Source organism: Arachis ipaensis, chromosome B7 (genome assembly GCF_059453495.1).
Source record: "Arachis ipaensis isolate K30076 ecotype BB chromosome B7, ASM5945349v1, whole genome shotgun sequence".
NCBI lineage: Eukaryota > Viridiplantae > Streptophyta > Magnoliopsida > Fabales > Fabaceae > Arachis > Arachis ipaensis.
This window is the reverse complement of record NC_142442.1, coordinates 113,927,274-113,947,096: the sequence shown is the minus strand read 5'-3', so window position 1 is coordinate 113,947,096 and position 19,823 is coordinate 113,927,274. Positions and strand designations below refer to the sequence as shown.

At 37.7% G+C, this 19,823-nt stretch overlaps 1 protein-coding gene and 1 pseudogene across 1 annotated transcript; one reads left to right on the top strand and one right to left on the bottom strand.

The window, feature by feature from the left end:
- The first annotated feature begins 17,606 nt into the window (after positions 1-17,606).
- Positions 17,607-18,143, top strand: LOC148553783 (uncharacterized; annotated as a pseudogene).
- Positions 18,144-18,461: 318 nt separating this feature from the next.
- LOC107608296 (DUF241 domain protein (DUF241)) lies at positions 18,462-19,587 on the bottom strand. The gene has a single exon (XM_016310132.3). It carries the CDS (start codon positions 19,553-19,555, stop codon positions 18,572-18,574), a length of 984 nt encoding a protein of 327 aa, XP_016165618.1. The 5' UTR covers positions 19,556-19,587; the 3' UTR covers positions 18,462-18,571.
- Positions 19,588-19,823: the final 236 nt, after the last annotated feature.

The following is a 19,823-nucleotide window of genomic DNA, read 5'->3' as shown; positions in this document are numbered from 1 at the left end:
TAGGTTGGACAGACCGCCTTTCAAGTATCATATGGGGTACTCGACATGTTTCAAATGAAAAGACGTAACGTCTTTTCATATCTTACGCCATAAATAAGGGGCTATGAAATCACCCTTTTGTCCCTAGTGTCTTATAGATACTCAAACTCATTTCTCTTTTCTTTTTTGCCTTTCTTTTTGGAACGTTTGCAGTTCATCATCTTCTTTCTTTCAACAAATTCCTTCAACTTCTTTTCTTGCATCCATTATTGCATTCAAGATTTTCTCTATCTTGAGGCTTGGAAGGCTTTGTCTATACTTTGGAGTGGAACGTTCGTGTTTTACTGTTCAAGTGTCCCTTTTTCTGCTTCGCATTCCTTCAAGGTTAGCGTTTTTATTTTTTAAACTTTTGTCTCTATTTTTATGTTCTTGGTGATACTGTTGCTATGGCTTTTGGCGATGTTTCTTTGTCTGTTTGATAAATTCTTTGAAAAACTTTACTTCTTTTTCTTTCTTGAATTTGAACATTTGTTTGTTACTATCATCGATGAACCTGAGTGTGGGTTTTTATGCTGTGTTACCCCCAAATGGTGTAACTTTATTGGTTGAAGATGGCGCCATTTCTATATCTGATAATGTGATTGTAGTTGTGTGTTTATGAGAATTTGTAAGAACTATCATCATTTGTTGGTGTTGTTGAGGACGACTCGATTTTTTGTGATTGTTACCCGACTTTCCAACTTGTTGTGATGATTTTTCTATTTGTTGTATTGTAGGTATAACTTGTATGTCTTGGTCAGTTATTCACAACATGTCCTTTAAAGTTCCATCCAACCTGGCCTGGGTAGATATATATGTTCTTACTCCCATCCCTGTTATTGATAGAGAGTACAATGAGACCTTTCGTAGGCACCATAAGTTGTGTGAAAATCGAGAGGATGAGCGTAGATATGGGATCTTAGTTTCCAATCCTGAGGAGAGGGTGTGTTTCCTTTGACTTAATAACTTAGAGCGCCATTTCATATATGTGGATGAGTATTTTTTTTACGAAATTAGGGGTTAGCCTTCCTTTTTTTGACTTCGAATCCGATGTTCTTAAGGTCTGTAAAGTTGTCCCTTCCCAGCTTCATCCCAATTCTTGGGACTTCTTAAAGATTTATCAACTTTTTTGCCGGGAGCTTCATGTCTTGCCTTCTCTGAAGATCTTCTTTTATCTTTTTCTCCTTACCAAACTCTTCAGCTCCAAGAAACAAGGCTGGATCTCCTTTCGAACTATTTAGAGAAGGAAGGTTTTTGCCATTTTTGATGAGTCATTTCATGACTTCAAAAATTACTTTTTTAAGATCCATTCTGTTAAGGGTGTCCGACATTTCTTTCTGAATGAAAGGGAATGAGCTTATTTTTAGCTTGTTCTGGGAGGAGACCTCTGTAGTTGTTAAGTATGGCCTAGATGATTTGGATGAGGTCGAGGCGAGTGTAGTCGCCTTATTCCAAGGTACTGGGACCGAGCTCCTTATCTAGATGCCAAGAAATACTTAGGGAATCTCAGCCAAATCCGACCCGAGCTAGGTAATGTTCTTTCCATTTTATAGATATGATTTTGATGATTTATTTTGGTGGCTAACATGACCTGACTTTGATGTCATGCAGAAAAGATGGTTCTCAAGTCAGCTACTATATAAAAATTCTTCGGTCTGCCAGAAAAAAAAATGTTGTTGTCCAAACTATCTAGTTAAAAGAAGTTAGTGAATCTGGCGACTTCTCCTCTCCTTCTAAATCAGGCTCAAGCATGTCAGTCTCGGTAAAAGTTATTATCGACCCGACTCCTCAACTGACTCATCAACCAACTCCTCAACTGACTCCCCCCTTCTAGCTCAAGGAAGCAAACAACTCTTCCTCCACCTTCCAATCCTGAGCCGAACCCTAAAAAGCTTAAGACTACAGAATTGATATGTATTTATGAGCAGGACTTTGATGCAAAAGCTTGGAGTGAGAAACACATCCTTCCCCATAGCTTTATTAGCATTGATGATATTTCTGTAAAAAGCCATCTTCAAGTACGGTGGAGATCAAACGACCGGGGTGTATGCAGCTTTACTGAGGGAGTTAAAGAAGACTCCTCTTGGCGCCACTTAGCGTACTTTGACTAATCTACAAGATGAGGTGGCGTCATTAAGGGAATCAAAAAAAGGAGTTGGAAGGGAGAGAATGAGGTGCTTATTTCCGACCTTAGCAAGGCTCGAGAAAGGGTAAAACAATCTGAGGCTGTCTTAGCTATGGCAGAGAGATTAAAAAAGAAGGCCGAGGAGAGTTACACCAGGTCTTCGAGGAAAAGCTTTACTTGATGGACGTGGTTGTCAAGTCCAGGAAAAAATATGTGGAGCTGGAGGGGACTATTGCTGAAGGAATGGATGAGTTGGTAGAAAATCTGAAGGCTCAGTTTCGAGTTATAGCTACTGAGGCTTACCTCTCTATTATCAGTCCCAAAAATATTGTAGCTGATCGAAAGATCATTCCTGCACCTGATAATGAGGAGGGTGTTCCTATGCCCGATTCGAAGACCTCGGAAGTTCGAGTTGAAGGCGCTTCTCAGAGCCTTCCTACTCGTATGGACGATGAGCCTACTCCTTCTCAAACTCTCCCGACCCTTTTTGCGCAACCCGAAGACGTTTCCAACATGACTTCTAGTGAACAAATCCCTCCTTCGTAATTCAATTTTCAGAATTTGTATGACCCGACTTATGGGTCTTTCATGAACAATTTGGTTTTCTATAATAGTTGTAGTGTGAATAATTTATTTTTTACTGCTAAAAATTTTTTTCCAATACTTGAATATGTAGTGTTTTTTTGCATGAATGAATATTTCTTCTTCCTTTATTAGTTGGCGTAGTTTAGTTTTCTGTGACTTAATGATTTTGAGTTACTTGGTAACTTTTGATTCTAATTTTGTTAAGTCCCTGAAGACGTCGGTCAAAGTGGCTTGGTCGTTATGTTGGACCTTTAATGTTATTTCCCTTAATTGTGTTCCGACTTTAAGTAGTCGGTTTTGTTAAGTTACTTATGCGATTTGTTTTAGGTCCAACTTTCACTTTAAAATTTCAAATAAGGTCGGACCACGATCTGTTTATGTAACTTCTTACACTAATTTGTACCTCGTCACTTCATCTTGCCGACCATCTAGGTTGGTCAATGATTTTCACGGTTTTTTCGAGCTTAAATTAGTGCGTTTGAATGGGAAACTTAATGAGAAAATAAATTATCATTAATAAGAAAAAATAATTTACATAAGTTTTGTTATTAAGAGTTTTTTATTAACACTTAGCCTTTGCTATGGTGCCTCATTAAAACCCTTTTCGGGAAAATCTTTCTCGGGAGAAAACCATGAAGTCAGGGAAAAAAGTACACCAGGGAGCAATGTGCACTTCCTAAATGTAGTATCTTTTTAGGTTACATGCGTGCCATGACCTTGCGAGCTCGTTTTCTCTTAAGTCAGACACTTTGTAGTAACCTTTTCTCAGGATTTCGGTGACCTTGTAAGGTCCCCTCTAGTTTTCAGCCAGCTTTCCTTCGCCTGACTTCCGTTTTCTAATGTTATTTTGGATTAGTATGAGATCGTTTGTGGTAAAGCTTATCCTAATGATTTTCTTGTTGTACCTTAAGGCCATTCTTTGTTTCAATGCTTCTTCTTATACCCGAGCTTGTTCTCGAACTTCTAGGAGGAGATAAAGTTCTTTTTTTTTAGCTCAAATGTTTCCTACCTCATCATAGAATCTATCCCTTGGAGATTCTTCATTGACTTCTATAGGTATCATGGCCTCTATACCGTAAGTAAGTCAGAAAGGAGATTTCCTAGTTGTTAAGTGGGGGTTGTCCGATATGCCCATAAGACTTGAGAAAAACTCGTCTGCCCATGCTCCCTTTGCATCTTGTAGTCGGAGTTTTAACCCGGCCAATGCAACTTTGTTTGTAGCTTCGGCTTGTCTATTGGCTTAAGGGTGTTATATCGACGTGAACTGGTGTTTAATCTTGAGGCCGACAACCAAGCTTTTGAAGGCTGAGTCGATGAACTGAGTTCTATTGTCCGTGGTGATGGAGTGTGAAACTCCAAACTGGGTGACAATATTCTTGTAGAGGAACTTCCAACTTCTTTGAGATGTGACGATTGCCAAAGGTTCTGCCTCGATCCACTTAGTGAAATAATTAATACCCACTACGAAGTACTTTACTTGTCCAAGGGCTGGTGGAAATAGAACGAGCATATCTAAGCCCCATTTTGCAAATGGCCAAGGTGAAGTGACACTAATAAGTTCTTCTGGAGGTGCTACATGGAAGTTAGCATGCTTTTGGCAAGGCAGGCATTTTTTAACGAAGTCGACTGCCTCCTTTTCTAAGGTCGGCCAAAAAAAGCCAACTTGGATCACGTTTTTAGCCAGCGACCATGCTCCTAGGTAGTTTTTGCATATGCCGCTGTGGACTTCCTCTAGAACTTCATTGGTCTTGGAGGTCGGGACATATTTTAGTATGGATCTGGATATTCCTCTTCTATAAAGACTGTTGTGAACTAAAATTTAATTTTATGCTTCCCTTATAAGCCTTCTTGTTTCCCTTTCTTCTTTAGAGATGACATCGAACTTAAGATATTTGATAGTGGGAGTCATGCAACTTAAACTTAGATTGGATATGGCCATTGTGCCCGACTTGTCGACTTCCTTAGTTACTGATGGTGTGCGGAGGGTTTTTTGGATTAAGCTTCTATTGTTGCCCTTGGCTTGGTACGTGCTGGCCAACTTGAAAAGGGCATCAGCTTGGATATTTGATTCCTAAGCTATATGTCAGATTTCTGCCATCGAAAATTGAGTTAATTACTCCCGTGATTCTTCTAAGTGCTTCTTCATGTTAGGATCTTTAGCGTGATAAGTCCCAATAACTTGAGTGGTTATTACTTGAGAATCACTAAACACAATCAACTTTACTGCCCTAATTTCTTTGGCCAGCCTCAAGCCAGCAAGTAAGGCTTCACACTCGACTTGATTATTGGAGGTTGGAAACTCGAACTTCAATGAAAGTCTTATCCTAGTTCCTTCTTCGTTCTCCAGAATAACCCCTGCTCTACTTCCAACTTTATTGGATGATCTATCTACATATAAGTTTCAGGCTGTAGGGCTTTCATGAGCTTCAGTCTATTCGGCCACAAAGTTGGCTAAATATTGAGATTTGATGGCCATCCGACTTTCATACCTTAAGTCAAACTTGGATAGCTTTATTTTCCATTGTAGCATCTGACCTACAGTATCCATTTTTTGTAAAATGTGCTTCACGGGCTGATTAGTTCGAATTCTTATAGTATGAGTTTGAAAATAAGGTCAGAGCCTTCTAGAAGTGATAACAAGAGCATATGCGAACTTCACTATCTTTTGATAGTTTAGCTCTACCCCCTGTAGAGCCTTGCTGACAAAATAAATTTGTTGTTATTCGTTCTCATCTTCTCAGACTAAGGCTGAGGCAATGGCTTTGTTTGCAACTGCTAAGTACAACACGAGCTCTTCCCTTAGAACAGGTCGGGTGAGAATTGGTGGTTGACTCAGGAATTTTTTGAAGTCCTGAAAGGCTTGTTCACATTCCTGAGTCCATTCAAATCGGCTATTTTTCTTGAGTATTAAGAACAAGGGTAGAGACTTCAGAGCTGATCACACCAAAAATCTAGATAAGGCTGCTACTCTTCCATTTAGTTGTTAGACTTATTTGAGACAAGTCGGACTTTTCATCTCAAATATTACCTTGCATTTGTCTGGGTTAGCCTCAATACCCCTTTGGGTGAGTATAAAGCCTAAGAACTTCTTGGCTTCTACTATGAAGGTACATTTTGAGGGATCTAGTCTCATCCTATGCTTTCTTATTGTGTTGAATACTTTGGTTAAGTCAGACAAGAGATTGAAATCTTCTTTAGTCTTGACAAGCATGTCGTCCACGTATACTTCCATTACTTTTTCAAGGTGAGGTGAGAACACCTTGTTCATTAATTATTGATACGTGGCTCCAAAATTCTTCAATCTAAAAGGCATGACCACATAACAATAGTTAGCCTTTGGAGTAATGAAAGAGGTCTTCTTTTGGTCCGGCTTGTACATCGAGATTTGGTTGTAACCTGAATATGCATCCATGAAGGAAGGCTATCTATACCCTAAAGCTGAATCTACCAAGGCATCAATGCTTGGGAATGGATATGGGTCTTTAGGACAAGCTTTATTGAGGTCGGTATAATCAACACACATCTGCCACTTCCTGTTTTGTTTTTTCACAAGTACCACATTAGCCAGCCACAAAAGGTATTTTACCTCTCTTATGAAACCGGCTTCTAGCAGAGCTCGCCTTATATGACTTGTGTTCTTTCAGGACCGAGCTTCCGCCGCCTTTGTTGAATAGGTTGTGAGTCCGGTAAACAACGAACTTATGACACATAAGGTTGGGGTGTATACTAGGCATATTAGAGGCTTTTCAGGCGAAGAGGTCTGCGTTTTGTTGTAAGAATTCAACAAGTTTTGCCTTTAATCCTTCATCGAGGTTAGCCCCGATGTTTGTTGTCTTCTCTGCCTGATATCCGATTTAAACCTCTTCTATAACACCCTAATTACCCTAGGCCTTACCTCATGTCGTAAAGCAAAAGTTAATCAAAGGTTACGACAAATCTAAGGCTTATACATAAGTATATATAGAAGGAATAATAATTCTAGAAGCCCGATGAAGAAAATAAGCTTAAATACAGAATTAGAAAGCGCAAACGTTCACACGAAGTTACAAGCATAAAAGACAAGATCCACTATGTAAGATAACAAGAAATATGTAGATATATAAGAGTATAATAATCATAAGATACTAGTCTAAGCCTGCGGAGTTTAGGCCGACTAGTTAAATACTGACATACAGAGTTTTGATAGTTAAAACAGCATATACAAAATATATCTCTCAAAGTAAGCCTCTAAGACAAAAATGAATACAAAAGTGAGAGAATCTAAACAAAAGAGTTCAAAAGACTCTAAAAGATAATCAAAGTCCTCCGCTCTGTCACCATCTCCCAACTCACCGAGGTGGGTTACGACCTGCATCTAAAAAATAATAATAAAGTATGGAATGAGAACCAGAGGTTCTCAATATGGTAACAGTGCCCAATATCTAAGATGTAAGGTTCCGGAAAGCCAAAGGCAATCCTAGAACTTCACACCGATACAGATATTCAAGCTTAACATAAATAAATGACTTAAGCCATAACCCATAAACCATAAACAGGGTTATCTAAACTTAAGGAATTTCTAACTAATATCAAAATCACACCGCTGTATCCCATAGCCGTCACCAACCTACCCTTCACGCGATCCCATCGCCACTGCCTACCTAACCTCCTCAATACCAGACAATCACAAATAATACAAGCAAGTAAAACACAAGTAATATACATGTACAATAAGTAAAACAACTAGCAAATAAGCATATTATTCATTTAGGCAAGAGATGCAATTAGGCAAAGTAAACAAAACACATAGAAGATGCACATGATGAATGCTTGTCCTATTAGCTTGTGATATCACTTGTCGGTCCATAATGCCAACCAGACACATCCTTTCGGATGTCGCCTTTCTGCCACATCGGAGGATATAGCGCCTGGCACGCTTTTATTCCGAGGATATAGTGCCTGACACACTCTTGCAGCAGAGAAGGAAAACAACAACATCTATTTCATCATAAATCATTCCAAGGATATAGTGCCTGGCACACTATCATTCCAAGGATATAGTGCCTGGCACACTTTCTACATCCAACAAGTCCATCAACCTCAAATCATCACTAGTCATCACCATATCTCATCTCAATCCACTTTCAATTATCAATTCTCAACATTCCAAGGATATGCCTAGCACGCTCTCCTTTAATATCCCTCAAGCTCATCCTAACCATCATCAATTCTTAATTTCATAATTTATCATCCACTCACAAGTTCTTAACGCTATTGCCAATAAAATACTTCACTAGTTCACCCACAACTTCAGAAACTTAAGTCTCCGTCTTCTAAACTCATAACAAAAAAAGAATACCCCTTTCATTCACTTAATGTATCCTCCCTTGATTCAAAGTCTAAAAACTAACAAAAAGGATTTTAAACAAATGTTACGGAAGTTTACAAGCTTGTAGGGAAGGTAAAATAGTTAAAAACAAAGTTTTCTTTGAAAGACAGGATAGTGTGCGTATGCATCGGGTTGTGCGTATGCACGCCCAAGAGGAATTTCAAGACGTGTGCGTACGCATAGGGATGTGGGTACGCACAGAAAGTAAAAATTTCCATTCTGCATACATGAACAAGTACGTGCGATCGCCCTCAACAGAATGCACCTTCGAGCATGTGCATGTGCACGGGACTGTGCGTACACACAAATTACAAAATTCATAAGGTAAGCATGCGCACCAGTGTGTGCGTGCGCACACAAACCAAAAATCACAAATTCTGCAACATCACATAATTCAGATTTCTAGCACCAACTTCCGACGATCATATCTTTCTATACAAAATTATGATTTTTACAAAATTTATACGATTTTAAAGCTCTTTAAATTATCTTTAATTTGATACAAAAATCATTCAATTTCAAAAACCGTAGCTCAAAATATGATCTGTCAAAGTTTACCAAATATCCATTTTTATCAAAAATACTAAAAACTCAACTTTACCAAAACTCCCAATTCATAACCAATAGTTCTATATCCAAACCAGTCCTAATGTGTCTAAATTATATCCATATATCTTCCAATTTATTCCACACCTAAAATTCATAATTTTACCATTTCCACACCTAATCATCATTCAATCTATTAATCTCTCAAACCATATGCAACAACACCACACATCAATAATTCCTCATACATATATACTTCACTTACCACCCATCATCATCATAATAGTCATCCACAATCAATCATAGTTCAACATCAATAATGCATCCTCATGCAGCATTAACTCAAAATCAACACCATTCAATATCATCACCAACCACAAGATTCAAAACTCACAATCATCATCATAATATATCATTACACATCATAATCATCAATATCCGTCAACAATGATCATAAACATATATTATACATTCCAACATTTCCTATAATCCTCTTCATCATACAACATAATTGTGAGATATATTTTCAAAATATGTGAAAAGCTATTTTGAAGAGTTACATCTCTTCGTAGAGTTGTGACTTATTCAAAAGTTATGCCTGTTAAAAGGTTGCAACTATTTGAATAGTTATGTCTGTTGAAAGGTTGTAACTATTTGAAAAGTTGTGTCTGTTGAGTACGTAGCTGCATGTTGCATGTACTCCGTCTCTATAAATTTTCCTCATTTCATTATTACTGAATAATCCATCTCAACACTTTCTTTATGCGCAAAAGAAAGAATAGAGAATATTATTCTGTAAATTATTATTTAGTGTAAGGCTTGACTGTATGAGTGCATAAACAAGTCAAGTGTTCTTCATTGTATCCTACAGAAAATTCGTCAGTAACCCATTTTGCACATCATTGTACATTGGTGGGGGCGAATTAAGCCTAAAGGAAAGTGTGTGTAACACACGCCTTGAAGAATTGCCCTATTTGATTAACTATCCCCTTCTCTCATAACTCACAATCTTTAGGCTTAAATATTCACCAATAAAAGAAAAATGACCGCTACATCAATTAAGGAGATGACGTCAAATTTTGTCAAGTTAGAAAGATTCGATGGTGGAAATTTCATACGATGGCAAAAGAAGATGCACTTCCTTCTCACAACACTAAAAGTGGCATATGTTCTTACCATACCAAGACCATCAGAAGTTGAAGGGGAGGCCATTGCAGAAACATGAGCCAGGCAAAAATGGGACAACGATGACTATATATGCACCGGGCACATACTCAATGGCATGGCTGATGCACTGTTTGATGTCTACCAAAATGTTGGGAGCGCAAAAGAACTATGAGACAAATTAGAGGCAAAATATATGGCCGAGGATGCAACAAGTAAGAAATTTCTTGTCACTCGCTTTAATAATTATAAGATGATTGATGGTAGATCTTTCATGGAACAACTGCATGAAATTGAGCGTATTTTAAATAATTTTAAGCAACATAACATGCACATGGATGATACCATCATTGTATCTTCAATTATTGACAAAACTCCCTCCATCATGGAAAGAATTCAAAAGAACTATGAAACATAGAAAGGATGATGTCTCTCCTGAGCAATTAAGTAATCACCTTCATCTTGAAGAAGAGGATCGTAAACAAGACGATACTAAAGAGCAAAGTGCTCATGCTAATCTTCACGTAATGGAAGATGGAAAATCCAACAAGCCCAACAAGAAGAGATACCGATATTTTGATAAATCTCAAGGTAACAATGATGATTTCATAAAGAATAAAAAGAAAGGAAATTGTTTTCATTGTGAAAAATTAGGACATTTTAAGAAAGAATGTCGTTTCTTAAGAAAGAAGAAAGAAAAGAACGACACAGCAATAAAAGATAATCTTATTGTTGTTATTTCTGAGATCAACATGATTGAAGACATTGGATCATGGTGGATAGATTCTGGTGCAACTCGACATGTATGCAAGAATAGAGATTTTTTCAAGACATTCAAGGAAGAGAATGGGACTATTCTGTACATGGGAAATGCATCAACTACTCAAGTAATGGGCAAAGAAACGGTGGAACTTGAATTTACTTCTGGAAGAGTACTGACTCTTACTGATGTATATTATGTACCTGAAGTCATAAAAAATTTAGTTTCTGTCCCTCTACTTAACAAGTATGGGTTTAAGTCTGTATTTGAAGGAGACACATTTATTCTGTCTAAGGGTGGAGTGTTTGTGGGTAAAGGATATCTATGTGAAAATATATTTAAATTAAATATTATAAATAATAATAATAATAATAATAATAATAATAATAATAATAATAATAATAATAATAATAATAATAATAATAATAATAATAATAACAACAATAACAATAATGTTTCTGTTTATATTGCTGAGTCCTTGGATTTATGGCATAATCGTTTATGACATATTAATTTTCATAAATTAAATGATATGATAAAATATGACCTTATTTCAAAATCAATTAAAAATTCAGATGTATGCACAACTCGTATGTTAACAAAAATAACAAGACTTCCTTTTTAAAGAGTACAAAAAAATTTAAAGTTTTTAGAATTAGTACATTCTGATATATGTGATTTGCATGGTTGGCCTACTATAGGTGGAAAGAAATATTTTGTAACTTTTTTAGTAAATATTGTTATATATATTTGATGCATTTTAAAGATGAAGTCTTGGATAAATTTAAGATTTTTAAAACCGAAGTTGAATTACAACATGAAACCTTTATTAAATAAAGGATATTCGGTGAGTACTTTTGATTTAAGTATTAAATTAGTACCCAATACAAATTCATGTATTTCACAAAGAGAAATATTAGGGGGCCAGCAACTTTGTGATTTGTAGCCATCAAATAGCCATCAATGATGGTTTTAATGGTGTGAGATGGGTGTGAAATTTCATCCAATGGCTCACTTTTCTTTGCTGGTTACATGCTGGCCATAATTTAACAAAGTTGCTGGCCCCTTAGACTTTTTCTTTCACAAATTAAGTATGCAAAAATAATTGGATGCTTAATGTATGCTATGACCTGTACTAGACCAGATATAACATATGTTGTAGGTCGCTTAAGTCGGTATACAAGCAATCCAAGTAAAGACCATTGGCTTGCTGTCCGAAGAATATTAAAATATTCGAAAGGAACAATAAACTATACTTTGTTGTATAGTGGTGAACCTTCTATTTTAGAAGGATATACAAATGCCAGTTGGATAAGCTATATAGAAGATCATGCATCAACAAGTGGTTGGATCTTTACCCCTGGTGGGGGTGCTGTTTCTTGGGAATCCAAGAAACAAACTTGTATAACGGACTCTACCATGGCTGCAGAATTTGTTGCTTTGGCAGCAGCAAGCAAGGAAGCTGAATGGCTTAGAGATTTATTACATGAAATTTCAGTCTGACCAAAACCAATGGCACCAATCTCTATACATTGTGATAGCCAAGCAACATTATCAAAGACTTATAGCCAAGTTTATAATGGAAAATCTAGGCACATTGGAGTAAGACATAGCTATGTTAAAAACCTTATTGGTAATGGAGTTATATCTATAAATTTTATAAGGTCAGAACAAAATATTGTAGATCCTTTGACGAAAGGATTGACAATGAATTTGGTGTTTAAAACATCAAAAGGGGTGGGACTAAAATCTGCATTTTAAATAATTACCAATGGTGGAAACCCAACTCACACTTGAGTAACATCAAGTCTTGAGTTCAATGCCGTAAAGTACACTATTAGAGTAATTACAAGTATTCATAATTATTTCTTTCATCCCAAGGTAAAAAGTACTTGGAACCATAATGGTACAAAGGAACAGGATGAGCTTTGCTCTTAATAGACCTATAGCAAGTGCATTATTGCTAAAGTATTTAATTATAGGATACTTTTGATAGAGTATACCTATATGAGTGTGAACTGAGGTCGGTTCTTAGAGTTAAGATTTTACTCTTAAAGCACTCACGAAAGGATACAAGACACAAGGCCATGTAGTATACTAAATGTGTCATATTTAATATAACATCTAAATGATACCGAAATTTTATGTGTCATCAGTGCACGCTTGTTCATATGAGTTAAATGGTTCAAAGCTTGTCTACCATTTTAAATTCGGATGAGTGAATACCACTGGTTACTAGGTAAAGGTTCAAATCGCAAGATACCTCTACTGAAAGCATAAAACTTCCAGAATGATAGGATTCAAAAGGAATTTTGAAAATGGTGGGGGATTGTGAGATATATTTTCAAAATATGTGAAAAGCTATTTTGAAGAGTTACATCTCTTCGTAGAGTTGTGACTTATTCAAAAGTTATGACTGTTAAAAGGTTGCAACTATTTGAATAGTTATGTCTATTGAAAGGTTGTAACTATTTGAAAAGTTGTGTCTATTGAGTACGTAGCTGCATGTTGCATGTACTCCGTCTCTATAAATTTCCTTCATTTCATTATTGCTAAATAATCCATCTCAACACTTTCTTTATGCGCAAAAGAAAGAATAGAGAATATTATTCTGTAAATTATCATTTAGTGTAAGGCTTGACTGTGTGAGTGTATAAACAAGTCAAGTGTTCTTCATTGTTTCCTACAGGAAATTCGTCAATAACACATTTTGCACACAAATGTACATTGGTGGGGGCGAATTAAGCCTAAAGGAAAGTGTGTGTAACACACGCCTTGAAGAATTGCGCTATTTGATTAACTATCCCCTTCTCTCATAACTCACAATAATTTCATAAATAATTAAGCATACACCAACATCATTCAATCCTATCTTATGGTCCACTAGCCTAAATTTTCAGAAACATTATATATTACATAAAGGAAACTGAAACCATACCTTGGCCGATTCCAAATATGCTCAAACACCAAACTTGATTCCAACAAGCTTCAACCAAGCTCCAAACCACCAAAGCCAAACCAAAAGCCACCACCAACTCCAAAAACAAGCTTCATACATACAACATAACCATGCATTAACAACTAAAGCTCACACTACACCAAACCACAAGAATATAGAGGTTCCTTACCTTATCCAACGGTGATTGGGGCAAAGCCCGACAATTATCCGCTTCTAGAGATCACCTAAACAACCAAAAACCACAAAATCTACTCAAAAACTATAACTCAAAAATGCAGAAATTTAGGGCTGAAAACTGGAGCACAAGTTGAGAGATCTTACCAACAATGCCTAGCTAGAATCGAAGAGCTCGATAAGAGCTTCGCGTGGCCACAAACAGCTCGTCAATCGGAGCTCCGTAGCTCAAGTTATGACTCTCGGAAGGTGACAATGAATAGTGTCACCCCCTTTTTTCTCCCTTCTCTCTTAATCCGTGCCTCTCTCTCTCTCTTTGTGGTGAAAAATGAGCTGAAAGCTCATTAGTTGGCCTTGGGTCCAGTCCAACCCGTTAGTATTTTTGGTCTGTTTGGCCCACTTTGGACCAAAACCTTTAAGATTAGTGCCCAGTTTTCAATTCTAAATTATTTTTGTCCTTTCAAATCAATAAATCAATTTTCAAAATTTTATTTTTCCAAAATACGCGGTACTGGACAGACTAGAGTCGGTACTACCGACTTAAGCGTCAGTACGCATTTTTACAAAAATTTTTCGAAAAATATACATTTTCTAACTCAGAAAAATTTATTGAAATTAAATTTCACTTTTATATTTTCAAATTAAAACTTCTAAATTTTGAATCTACTCCGGACACTTAAAAATTATTATTTTACTAAAGCGGTTAAGCCGGTTCTTTCATCTTCTAATTTTCTGTCGGGTTGTGGTCATAGCTCTTCACGTGCTCGGACACTACCGAGCTCAATAGTGTTGACCTTTTCACCATTTATACTGCCTTATAGATTTAGGCTTTAATTATAGAATTTTCTTGCTAACTTCTGATCTCCTTTGACATTGCGATTCCCTATAGGATTGGGAATTTCATGCATATGTGAGATGTAGAAATGAATGCAGCTAGTCGATTTAAGGTTGTCTGACCTATTAAGATATTGTAGGCTGATGCCACGTTGATTACAATGTAGTCAACACTTAAGGTTCTTGATTTCATACCCTTACCAAAAGTGGTATGTAATGAGCTAAAACCAAGGGGTTGGATGGGCATATCGCCTAATCCGAAGAGGTTATCCGGGTAAGCCCTCAGCTCTTTTTCATCTAATCCGAGCTTGTCAAAGGTAGGTTTAAACAATATATCAGCCGAACTCCCTTGATCTACGAGAGCTCTGTGGAGGTTTGCATTGACAAGTATCATTGTGATCACAACAGGATCAACATGACTAGGAGTCACCCCTTGGGCGTCTTCCTTAGCGAACAAAATTGTAGGTAAGTCGGGTACTTTATCTTCCTTGCTGACCTGGTAGACTTCTTTTAGATGTTTTTTCCGAGAATACTTTGTTATGCCTCCTCCTACAAACCCTCCATCAATCATGTGAATGTGTTTGTCAGGTTTGTGGTGGCCGACCTCCTCGATTCCCGTCTTCATCACTTCTCTTCCTTTTCCCTTGATTGTCGGACCTATCCGCAAGGTATCTGCTTAACCGACCTTCTCTGGCCAGTTTCTCTATCACATTTTTCAGACCATAGCAATTATTGGTGGAATGCCTATATAGCTTGTTGTACTCGTAATACTCCATCCGACTTCCAGCTTTCTTTTGCTTAATAGGACAAGGAGGTGGAAGTTTTTTAGTGCGACAAATATTCCTGTAGATGTCAGAGAAACTTGGAGTAAGGTGTAGTTATCATATCTTCGTGACTTTTCCAAGCTTTACTCCTTTTTTTCTTTGCTTCCTTATCTTAGTCCCAAACTTGGTAAGGAGGGAGGGTTTTACCTTGGAAATGGCCCTCTAAGTCAGGAATTCTCTTCCATATTGATGTACTTCTCTACCTATTCTTGAGAAAATAGACATTCTCTAAGGCTGTTAACCAACTCCATTATCACTGCTTCTGGAGGTAAGTTTTGTATTTTCAAGTAGGCTTTGTTGAATTTTTCCATATAATCTCGGAGAGTTTCTCCAACTTCTTGTTTAACCCCTAGGAGACTTTGAGCGTTCTTGACTTTGTCCTTTTGAATTGAAAATCGGGTAAAAGTCTTCCTTGCTAGGTCGTCAAAACATGTCACCAACCTAGGTGGTAAGCTATCAAATCACTTCATTGCTGCTTTGGTTAACATAGTCGGGAAAGCTTTGGTTCATCGATCGTTCCATCATAGAGATCAATGTCGGGACTTTTGAAGTTCCTAGGAACCCTAGTTCGCATGATCTCTTCAATGAATGGATCTTCTCCTCCAAGAGGCTTTCCCCGACCAGCCCGAGTACCCTGAGTTCTAAGGTCGACCTCTAGTTTTGAAAGTTTTTCTTCCAGTTCTCTTCGATGTCATACCTCGTTTTGCAAATCTCTTTCTACTTTCCTTTGTCACTCAATCTCCTGTTCATGTTGCTCTAATCGACCATGGTGCCTGTGTACAAGCCCCATGATCTATGTAGGATGAGGGGGCTCCTCATCTTCGGGTGGATGAACTTCCGAATGGATTCACTACGGTGGTGGGTTTTCTGATGTACCCTCTTCGTGGGAGCCACTCGCTCTTTCATGTCATGGAGGTAACACGAGTGCTCGGTCATCGTTGTGAGGCTCTGGTTCTGATTCAGATGCCGTATGACCATCCTCAAATTGATTGTCCGCTATGAGTGGGTGTAGACTTCTAGATCCCTGGCAACGGCGCCAATGTTCTGAGGGTTACTTGAAACGGATAGATTTGGGCCTGAACGTGAGGTCCAGACTCCTTTTAGGACAGCATCCGACTTTGCTGATGATAAAGTACCACTGTCCGAGTTTCTCGTGTGGAGGTAGGGGGTGGTACCTGTAAGGGACTTCGATGCTTAAGTTAGCTAGGGTTTAAGTAGGTATTTTGTAGATTGGATCCTGAATATACCTGAGTGTGTCAGTGTATTTATAGTAGAAAAGATAACCACCTTTTAGAGTAGTTTCACCTTGAACGGTGGATGCCCATTCTCCTTTTCTCGGGAAGTTTCTTAGATCTCCCTTCTAAATGGATACGAGATATCTTAAAAGTTAGTTATTTATTTAAATAAGTAAGGCTGAATTGCCATCGTCGCACCCGACCTTTATGAGGTCGGGTAGGAGTAGATGAGGCCACCTTCGTTGGGTAGACTTTTATTTCTTTTGCACTTGACTATATTTTTTGGGTTAGAATATGAACAAGTATATAGTATAAAGTATAAACAACGAAAATAAGTATAAACATATAAGAGAAGTTTTAGATAACTAATAATTGTTTTATACTCACTCCAATTTTTTTTAATACTAAAAGTATTGGTTTTCTAATATTTTTCAACGTATAATATAAAATATAATTGTTTATATATTTTTATTTATTAGTTTAAATTTCTAGGTTAATTAATTTTATAAGAAAATACGTATTAAAACCTCTAAAAAAGTTCTAAAGTTTAATTTCCGTTATCCAATATAATAATAATAATAATAATAATAATAATAATAATAATAATAATAATAATAAGGAAAAGTATAGATAGACAATGCAAATACTAAATAATGTAAACAATGAATATATCGGATGTTCAATTCAATAGATATGCAGATGATTATATTCATTATTTTTAATTGGATGGTTATTTTTTGATTATATATAGTATGACAGTATGACACACTCTAAATTTTAGCTACGTTCATGTTAAATAGTAGATGAGTTTGTTAAATTAACACAAATCAATCTCAATATTAAAACTCTAATCCTAAATTCATTATCATCTGCAATCATCTCTCATTCAACTTTTTTTATGTTAGGATTTTTCACTTTTTTACGTTCTATACGACAATATTTCGAATTTCAACCAACTTTTGTTGTTGTTCTTTTTTTTTTGTTGGCAAAACAAAAAAGAGAAAACATGTGTGAATGACTACAACACCGTTAGAGTCTCAGCTCCTTCACAACTTCATTTTATCGTTTTTGAAATAGGGAGGTACGCCAAGAGCCACCACACCACCACTACCGTTTCTGCCGCCCTGTCTTCGATCACGACCATGACTCTCACTCTGATAACCGTCTATCATGTGTTAGATCGCAACCACCAAGGACCAACTGCTATGCTATTTCTCCTTCCAACCACCACAACAACATCCAGAAGCCCACAACCAAAACTAAAACAAAAACCACACCCCTCCACTTCATAACCACGTCAGGAACACCAATAACGAGCATGAGGCTGAAGTGGAGGAGGAGAAGTAGAATGATGCCGAGGTAGCTGAAGCGGCGAAGGCGGAGGAGGCAGTGCAGAAGCCGTGGAGCCTGAGGCCGAGGAAGCAGATGGCGTCGGCGATTACGGGTAGTACGTCGACGAGCAAGAATGGCGAAGGAGTGGAAGCGGCGAACGTCGAGGGAGGGATAGCGCTCGAAGAAGTTCTGGATCGCGCTTTCAAGGAAAGAAATTGAGGAATGGTGATGGGAAGAAACGCTTGAATATCCATTTTGGAGATTAAACGATGTCGTATCACGACTTGGGAAAGAATAAACAATATTATGTTATTTTTGGAATTGTTACGCTGTTATTTAATGTTTTAAGCCACTCAGATGATAGAAGGACGAATTTGACCTATACAATTATCTTTTGAAAATCATTTTGATTAATTTTATCTTTTGCAGACCAAAATAAAAATCAGTGATCTTTTAAAGAGGATTTTGACTATTAACCGAATAAAAATAAAAGTAGAAATTTGTACGCTATGTATACATGATGGACTATTTTTCTCATTTTCAGTATGCTTGTATGTTGTTACAAGGAAAATATCTCAAAATATAACAAAAAAACAGCACGTAATCTTTTTATTTATCTGTTTTTCTTTGTAATTATTTTGCGGTATTTACTGCGTAAGGGTAAGAGCATTGAGCAATGCAACTCTTGAGTTGATGAGAGCCCTAAAGACTTTCTCAGTAACACTTTCGATCCCACATATGCAACTCTCCAAATCCCTCATTCTCTTCAGAACTAACCTCACTTCTTCTTCTCCCTTCTTTCTCAGATTATTCCCACGCCCTTCTGCTTCCACTGCGCCCGCTTCCAGAAGCTCCTCAATTCCTTCCTGCTCCTTATAATTCATTGATCTAGTGCTATTGCTCCTTCCTGTTATACTGGACAACTTCGCCATCTGCGTCCATGTCATCCTCCTGGATGCAAACGAAGCCGCGATGCCGTTAAAGAGAGCAACAGAAACCGTTACCGTTACGCTGATAACGTCGGAGATCACACGCGCCAGCTCAGCTTCCCCAGCGGCTGCGAACGCTGCAGTGGATAATGAGGAGGAGGAGGAGGCGGTGGGAAGGTGCATTTGATGTGTGACGCACGTGATTCCACTGACGAGTTTGTCCATGTCTTTGGCCATTTTCTTCTTGGCTTTAGCGTAGAGCACAAGCTTGGAGCGGTCTCTCTTTCTAAGAGCCATCTGAGCTGCAGAGTTTTCTTCTTTGAGGGACATGACTGAGGTCTGGAACATTCCGTAGACATCAACGAAGCGGAGGAAATCTTCTAGAAGGTTTTCAACCCAGAGAGGGTTCGATCGGAGGGAGTCGCAGGTCTGAGGTAGCTGGAGGATATCGTGAAGAGTGTCGTGTGTGTCGGTCAGGAGTGTGAGGGCGTGGGAGAGGCTAGAGTGTGTCTGAGGGTGGAACTTGGAAGCGGAGGCCCAGGTTGTTAGGCCGTTGATGTCGTCCTTGATCTGAGAGATGAGAGGGTGTGATCTGCATGGCAAACTGATGGACCTGATGTGGTGTGATATCTGCGGCTTTTGTGATGGACGGTTGGGATTCTTGTTTGGGAATGAGACGGTACGCCGGAAAACCCCCACCATAGCTATTGCTATAAGAATAATGAAATATTGGTTTAGAAGAGGGAGCCAGTGATGTTGTTTGGGGACAATCAGAGTATTTATATACTTCTTAACATGCACATGCACAAGCACTGAAGCACACGAATAAGTGTGCAGTTGAAAATAGAAAAGAATATAGGAGTGAAAACTGAAAAGACAATTGGAAGGAAAGTGAAAAGGAAAAGTAAAAGGAGTTGAGTGTGGAGGAGCGAATATCCAGCTGTAGTGTTTGCGGATAACGAATAACGGA